The following is an 8990-nucleotide window of genomic DNA, read 5'->3' on the forward strand; positions in this document are numbered from 1 at the left end:
CGTGCTTTAACGTACAGATTATGTAATATATCAATGGACTCACCGGGTTGTTGGCACCGTGTCGTTAATAGATGTCGAGCAAACACCTCATTAGGTGTTTTAACGTACAGATTATGTAATATATCAATGGACTCACCGGGTTGTTGGCACCGTGTCGCTAATAGATGTCGAACAAACACCTCATTAGGTGCTTGAACGTACAGATTATGTAATATATCAATGGACTCACCGGGTTGTTGGCACCGTGTCGCTAATAGATGTCGAGCAAACACCTCATTAGGTGCTTTAACGTACAGATTATGTAATATATCAATGGACTCACCGGGTTGTTGGCACCGTGTCGCTAATAGATGTCGAGCAAACACCTCATTTGTTGGCGTGTGCTTTAACGTACAGATTATGTAATATATCAATGGACTCACCGGGTTGTTGGCACCGTGTCGTACAGATAATAGATGTCGAATAGATGTCAAAACACCTCATTAGGTGTTTTAACGTACAGATTATGTAATATATCAATGGACTCACCGGGTTGTTGGCACCGTGTCGCTAATAGATGTCGAGCAAACACCTCATTAGGTGCTTTAACGTACAGATTATGTAATATATCAATGGACTCACCGGGTTGTTGGCACCGTGTCGCTAATAGATGTCGAGCAAACACCTCATTAACGGTGCTTTAACGTACAGATTATGTAATATATCAATGGACTCACCGGGTTGTTGGCACCGTGTCGCTAATAGATGTCGAGCAAACACCTCATTACGTGCTTTAACGTACAGATTATGTAATATATCAATGGACTCACCGGGTTGTTGGCACCGTGTCGCTAATAGATGTCGAGCAAACACCTCATTAGGTGCTTTAACGTACAGATTATGTAATATATCAATGGACTCACCGGGTTGTTGGCACCGTGTCGCTAATAGATGTCGAGCAAACACCTCATTAGGTGCTTTAACGTACAGATTATGTAATATATCAATGGACTCACCGGGTTGTTGGCACCGTGTCGCTAATAGATGTCGAGCAAACACCTCATTAGTGTGCTTAGATGTCGAACGTACAGATTATGTAATATATCAATGGACTCACCGGGTTGTTGGCACCGTGTCGCTAATAGATGTCGAGCAAACACCTCATTAATAGGTGCTTTAACGTACAGATTATGTAATATATCAATGGACTCACCGGGTTGTTGGCACCGTGTCGCTAATAGATGTCGAGCAAACACCTCATTAGGTGCTTTAACGTACAGATTATGTAATATATCAATGGACTCACCGGGTTGTTGGCACCGTGTCGCTAATAGATGTCGAGCAAACACCTCATTAATAGATGTGCTTTAACGTACAGATTATGTAATATATCAATGGACTCACCGGGTTGTTGGCACCGTGTCGCTAATAGATGTCGAGCAAACACCTCATTAGGTGCTTTAACGTACAGATTATGTAATATATCAATGGACTCACCGGGTTGTTGGCACCGTGTCGCTAATAGATGTCGAGCAAACACCTCATTAGGTGCTTTAACGTACAGATTATGTAATATATCAATGGACTCACCGGGTTGTTGGCACCGTGTCGCTAATAGATGTCGAGCAAACACCTCATTAGGTGCTTTAACGTACAGATTATGTAATATATCAATGGACTCACCGGGTTGTTGGCACCGTGTCGCTAATAGATGTCGAGCAAACACCTCATTAGGTGCTTTAACGTACAGATTATGTAATATATCAATGGACTCACCGGGTTGTTGGCACCGTGTCGCTAATAGATGTCGAGCAAACACCTCATTAGGTGCTTTAACGTACAGATTATGTAATATATCAATGGACTCACCGGGTTGTTGGCACCGTGTCGCTAATAGATGTCGAGCAAACACCTCATTAGGTGCTTTAACGTACAGATTATGTAATATATCAATGGACTCACCGGGTTGTTGGCACCGTGTCGCTAATAGATGTCGAGCAAACACCTCATTAGGTGCTTTAACGTACAGATTATGTAATATATCAATGGACTCACCGGGTTGTTGGCACCGTGTCGCTAATAGATGTCGAGCAAACACCTCATTAGGTGCTTTAACGTACAGATTATGTAATATATCAATGGACTCACCGGGTTGTTGGCACCGTGTCGCTAATAGATGTCGAGCAAACACCTCATTAGGTGCTTTAACGTACAGATTATGTAATATATCAATGGACTCACCGGGTTGTTGGCACCGTGTCGCTAATAGATGTCGAGCAAACACCTCATTACGTGCTTTAACGTACAGATTATGTAATATATCAATGGACTCACCGGGTTGTTGGCACCGTGTCGCTAATAGATGTCGAGCAAACACCTCATTACGTGCTTTAACGTACAGATTATGTAATATATCAATGGACTCACCGGTTGTTGGCACCGTGTCGACCGTGTCGCTATAATAGATGTCGAGTGTCAAACACCTCATTAGGTGCTTTAACGTACAGATTATGTAATATATCAATGGACTCACCGGGTTGTTGGCACCGTGTCGCTAATAGATGTCGAGCAAACACCTCATTAGGTGCTTTAACGTACAGATTATGTAATATATCAATGGACTCACCGGGTTGTTGGCACCGTGTCGCTAATAGATGTCGAACAAACACCTCATTAGGTGCTTGAACGTACAGATTATGTAATATATCAATGGACTCACCGGGTTGTTGGCACCGTGTCGCTAATAGATGTCGAGCAAACACCTCATTAGGTGCTTTAACGTACAGATTATGTAATATATCAATGGACTCACCGGGTTGTTGGCACCGTGTCGCTAATAGATGTCGAACAAACACCTCATTAGGTGCTTTAACGTACAGATTATGTAATATATCAATGGACTCACCGGGTTGTTGGCACCGTGTCGCTAATAGATGTCGAGCAAACACCTCATTAGGTGCTTTAACGTACAGATTATGTAATATATCAATGGACTCACCGGGTTGTTGGCACCGTGTCGCTAATAGATGTCGAGCAAACACCTCATTAGGTGCTTTAACGTACAGATTATGTAATATATCAATGGACTCACCGGGTTGTTGGCACCGTGTCGCTAATAGATGTCGAGCAAACACCTCATTAGGTGCTTTAACGTACAGATTATGATCAGACGAAAAACGTTACATTGTACCATTAGCAGCAAGGGATCTTTTATACACACTTTCATACAGGCAGGAAAGCACATAGCACGGTCTTTGACCAGTTGTGGTACACAGTTGTGGAACGAGGAAAAAACCAACAACAATCATTTGAATGGATCCACCGAGGTGGTTTGATCCTGCGACTCAACCTCCTAGTACTGGATGAATCGCAGTTATGTTTTTTTGTAAAAAAAACAACAAAGAAAAAAAACAAAAAAACAACAACCCCCCCCCCCCCCCACTAGAAATGAGCAGTGTTAACTTGTATTAGTATTACTATTAAAAAAAAATTCAGATCTGTTTTAATCCACGCCTGAAATACAACCGACTTTTGAACAATTTAAACAAACCATGTTGTTGTTGTTGTTTGTTTGTTTGTTTGTTTATTGTTTAAACAAAGTAAAGAAACCCATGAGACCATGCATAGACGATTGATGTTATTTGTAGTTGATATTTGGATCTTAATCTACAGGTGATACCAAACCAAATAACGTCTGATAGAGAAGTTAACACCACAAGTCCTGTGATTGGTGATAAATGTGAGTGTGTTAGTTGTAAAAATAAAACATAGTTTTATCTGGGCAAAAACGTATGCAATTTTATTCCATCTAGTACCACTGTGTCAATTAGCCTTGTGCTTGAAACATGTGAGGGGTACCTGTAAAAAAAACGTACTCAAATTCTGTGTGGAACTAGGGTAGTCATAGACGCTACCCGTTTTTTCTGAAATGAGCAGCTTCACCCAATTTGTTTTCTGATTCACTTTAAGAGTGAGAGGTGGTAGTATTTATATGTGTGGTGTTTATGTCGATGTTACTATTGTCGCCAATGGGATTTGATTTGGTGGTATACACCCAATATGTACATTACGTGGAGTAGATTGCCCATATCACATGCTTTGTTTTGTTTAACGACTCAACTAGAGCACATTAATTTGTTCATCATCGGTTATTGTATGCCAGACATTTGGTAATTCTGACTCATTGTCTTAGGGAGAAACCCGCTCTATTATCCCATTAGCAGCAAGGCATATTTTATGTTCACCAAACGACAGACAGGATAGCACATACCACGACCTTTGGTATACCAGTCGTGATGCATTGGCTGTAAGCGGACCTTTGAATAACAGTCAACAAAGTTTACAGGTATGTATCCATAATACCATACATTAAAAGTCAGTACTTACAAGTACACAGGTAACATTATGTGTTGTGAAACTCAGCTGCATGTGATATCTCTTTGTTACATCATGTCAGGTCAGTCGTAAATATTTCCCTATACCGTGTTTATTTTAACCACGCCAGGGACAAGACACGTTCCCGGAGAATGCACCAACTGAAATGTCATCCTATAAGGCAGGCTTGGAAACAGGGCAATCTGACACATCGATACTCTCTATGATGTCCCCCCCCCCCCCCCCCCCCCCCCATCCGTCTCGTACGCTTATGAAAAAGGGGATTCTGGGGCATGATCCTGAGACAAATGTTTACTTCAGGTGTTTAAATACGACATTTCCAGCCCCGAGGCACCAGCTCCCCCCCCCCCCCCCCCCCCCCCCCCATGTCCCAAAACCCCTATAAATGCCGCTAGTGTTCACCAAACCGGTAATGTAACAAAGGACAATAGTTGGTGCTGTATTGACTATTAGTATAACAAATTTAAAATGTCACACTAACTTTGTCAATCATAGGGCGGAACGTAGCCTTGTGGAAAAGCGCTCGCCTAACGCAAGTCGGTATAAGATCGATCACTGTGCTATTTCTCGTTGTAGCCAGTGCACCACGACTGGCAGTGGTATGTACTATCCTGTCTTGGGGATATAACATATCCCTTGCTACTAATGCAAAACTGTAGAGGGTTTCCTCTCTAAGACTATATGTCAAATTACCAAATGTTTGACATCCAGTAGCCGATGAATAATGAATCATTTTGCTCTAGTGGTGTATGTTATTAGTATCAGTATCAGTAAGGGGAAGGCTGGAGGCAACTGAAGCTATTGTGCTATAATACAGGAGAATCGAGTTGTGAGCGTTTTACTTCCAGACCCAGGTGCGGATCTAGTACTAAATAAAGGGAGGAGACGTTGTAGGATTATTTAGCTGTTCTTCGTATATTTATTCTGAAGTAAAGTACTGAGACAGGATATAGTTGAGTCGATAGAGCGCTTGACTGTGGAGCTTCCGCCGCAGGATCGAACCTCCTCAGTGGACCCATTATGTGACTATTTGTTTGTTTTTTTTTTGGGGTTTTTTTGTGTGTTTTTTGTGTGTGTGTTTTTTTTTTTGGGGGGAGGGGGGGGGGGTTATCCGTGACGTCAGTGTCCCCACGCCTGGTATATCAAGAACAGTGGTGTGTGCTGTCTAGTATGGTGGAAAGTGCATATAGAAGATACCTTGTTGCTAATGATGAAAATGTAGCAGGTTTTCTCGGAAAACTTTGAGTCAAAATTAACGAATGTCTGATGACTAATTAGTGAATGTGCTCTAATGTTACCGTCCAACAATACAAAACAATGTTTAAGTAACTTGCTAATGAAAGTAAATTTACCACGCTGAACTGGTGTGGGGCTGTGATAACCGTCTCTCACGCACCTCCCCTTCAATCCGCTCCTGCTTTTCATACACCGTATAAAAAACGTGTTACGTTCTTACTTCGGTGTCCCGCAACTGGTATATCAAAGACCGTGGTATGTGTTACCCTGTCCGTGGGAAAGTGCATATAAGAGATCCCTTGTTGCTAAGGTGTAGTGGAAATGCATGTAACCCGCTGAACTGGGATGGGCCTGTGATAAGCGTGACTTCCGGTTTGGGTTTAGTCGTGGGTGGACGTGTTTCACCTCGGCTCCCGTGTGGAACGTTTCTGAAAAAGTCTTTTTTTAACATATTTGCCAGTCTGTCTGGGTTACGTTTTTCGGAGAAGAGTGTAAATATGAGTAGAGGAGGAGATATGGAGAGTGGAGAAAAGAAGAATATGACATACAAGAAAGAATGCACAGTGGTAGTTCATGTTGGAGATAATAGGAAAATGGCCGCCGGTGAGTTAATTGCCTTTTTAATTGAGCATGTTGGGGATGTTATACACGCATGTGTACCTAAAGGACCAGATCGATATGAAATAACTGTTGATGATGTTGTGCAAGCAAGAATAATTGCGGATAATGAATCTTTGGAATTCAATGGATCAAAGTTGAAGGCGAGGTTGTTGCACTCAAAGAGTGTTGTTGTGTCTTTTCTACATTTGCTGATGAAGACATAGAAGAAAGGTTGAGATCGTTAAATATAGAGTTGGTTTCTCCTATTTATCGAAGATTTTATAAAGGTACTCGTATTGCTGATGGAACTCGGTATGTTCGTGTAAAATTCCCGCCTAACATAAGGAGTTTGCCTTATTCGATGAAGTTCAAAACAGTGGAGGGGGTGGAGTATTTTCGAGTGCTTCGTGATAATCAGTTGAAGGTGTGTTACAACTGCATGTCGGACAGTCACGTTATAAAAGATTGCCCTGATATTGTGTGTAATTTCTGCAAGGAAAAGGGACATTACGCGAAGAACTGTAACAAAACTTTTCTTTGTGACAAATGTGGTAACAAGGAGGAAGAGTGTGTGTGTAGCGTGCATGAAGATGACAGTGAGTGGATTGATGTCAGTGACAGTGAAAATGATGCAATGAATGAAGACGTGCCTGAAAGCCAAGTGACAGTTGAAAAGGCTACGCAGGAAAAACATGTAGGTGATAATAAAGATAAAATACCAGTTTCGTCGAACTTGGACAAACAGCACACAAAGATTGAATTCAAAGCCGTGAAATTGAGTGGCAGTAGTGACAACAAGGACGCTGATACAATAGCAAAAGAAATTGACAATTCTCAACAACGAAAGCCATCGCGTCGGTCACGGTTGGTCAAGCGCCCTGCAGATGAGGCAGTCTGGAGTACTGTGTCAACAAGAAAACAAAAGAGACAAGCCGCGCGTGCAAAAGGTGTGGATGAGAGTTTAAAAGAGAGAAGAATGAGTGATTGTGTGAGTGTGGATAAGAATTAACAATGGCTTATTTAATGTACTTTGTTCTTATTACAATGCTGTTATTGTCTTTAAATGTAAATGGATTGAGGGATATTGATAAATTAAATTCAGTGTTTGCAAATATTAAAAGTAGACATGCTAATGCTATTTTTCTGCAGGAAACATTTTGGGATAATAATTTTATTGAAAGATATAAACACTTATGGGATGGGAAGATATTTTATAATAATTGTCCATATAAAAATAGAAGAGGGGTGGCAATATTAATTTCTAAAGAATGTCCTTATAAATTTACTTTTAATAGTTGCGACACTGAAGGTAGGATTTTAAAAATTAATGCCAAAATTGATAATGATGAATTTAGTTTCATTAATGTATATGCGCCAAATAATATTGATGAAAAGATTTGTTTTTTCAATGAATTAAATAATTTTGTGAATAATAAAAATACAATAATGGCTGGAGATTTTAATGAAATATTTTATCCATCTTTAGATCTTGGTATTAATAATACAACTTTCAGTTTGAAAAGTAGCAATATATTAAAATCATTTCTAGGTGATTTTAATTTGGTTGATATTTGGCGTCATAGGAATCCAGGAAAGAGAGAGTTCAGTAGATCACAGATTGTTGAAAATGTTTTAAAACAATCTAGAATTGATTTCTTTTTACTTTCTAGGAATATATTACAGTTTGTCATTAACTCATACATATCCTATACTGCTTTTAGTGATCATGATTTTGTGTCTCTTAAACTTGATTTTTCTCGTGTTGAGAGGGGTCAAGGTATATGGATTTTTAATAATGAATTATTGCAAGATGAACATTTTTGTAAAGATATTACTGATGTTATTAAGAATGAGTGTGATTGTCCTTTGTTTATGACTGTGCCTCTTGTTTGGTGGGATAATTTAAAATTTAAAATGAAAAAATGTGCAACTTATTTTTCTATCAATAGGCGTAAATTAGAAAATGATAAATATTATTTCATCCAAAATGCTTTGAGACGGGAATATGCTAAATTAGCTATAAATAAACAACATGATTTAACATATCTAGTAACCTTACAAGATGAATTACAATTAATAGAAAAGTCTAAGTGTAATGGTGCGATTTTGAGATCTAAAGTACAGTGGCATTTAGAATCTGATAAAAATACATCTTTTTTTCTTAATTTAGAAAAAACGAAACAGGAATCAAATTCAATTAAAGAACTTAATACAATTAAAGGATTGTCAAGGAAAACTGGTCATGATTTTTATTCTAAATTATATACCCAAGATGATATTGACTTAGATAAAGAAGAATATATTTTAAATTTAATAACCCATAAAATAACAGAATCTGAAAGTGAAAATTGTCATAAAGATATTTTGATTGAAGAATTAACGAATGCGTTGAAAAGTATGAATAAAAATAAATCTCCTGGTATGGATGGTCTAACGGTTGAGTTTTATGTCAAATTCTGGGATATTTTAAAGCCTTTGTTTCATAAAGTTGTTATGTCAATTCAAAATGAAGATCATTTATCACGTAGTATGAAAAAAGGAATTATTAGTCTTTTTTACAAGAAAAAGGGAGATAAAACTAATCTTAAAAATTTTAGGCCCATAAGTCTTTTAAATGTTGATTACAAAATCGTTTCTAAAGTTCTTTCAAATCGTCTAAAGTTAGTAATATCAAATATTATTTCCCCTGAACAAACATGTTGTGTTCCAGGTAGAGATATAGTTGACAACATTATGTCAGTGCGTGATGTTATTGATTTTGTAGATATAAATAAAACAGA

At 38.8% G+C, this 8990-nt stretch overlaps 1 protein-coding gene across 1 annotated transcript; it reads left to right on the plus strand.

The window, feature by feature from the left end:
- Positions 1–6571: 6571 nt before the first annotated feature.
- LOC121387193 (protein air1-like) lies at positions 6572–7219 on the plus strand. The gene has a single exon (XM_041518218.1). The coding sequence runs from the start codon at positions 6572–6574 to the stop codon at positions 7217–7219; it is 648 nt and encodes a 215-aa protein (XP_041374152.1).
- Positions 7220–8990: the final 1771 nt, after the last annotated feature.

This window comes from Gigantopelta aegis, chromosome 13 (genome assembly GCF_016097555.1).
Source record: "Gigantopelta aegis isolate Gae_Host chromosome 13, Gae_host_genome, whole genome shotgun sequence".
Classification (NCBI taxonomy): domain Eukaryota; kingdom Metazoa; phylum Mollusca; class Gastropoda; order Neomphalida; family Peltospiridae; genus Gigantopelta; species Gigantopelta aegis.

Coding starts and splice junctions, on each gene's coding strand:
- LOC121387193 (XM_041518218.1), top strand. CDS start 6,572: ATGAAGTTCAAAACAGTGGAGGGGGTGGAGTATTTTCGAGTGCTTCGT.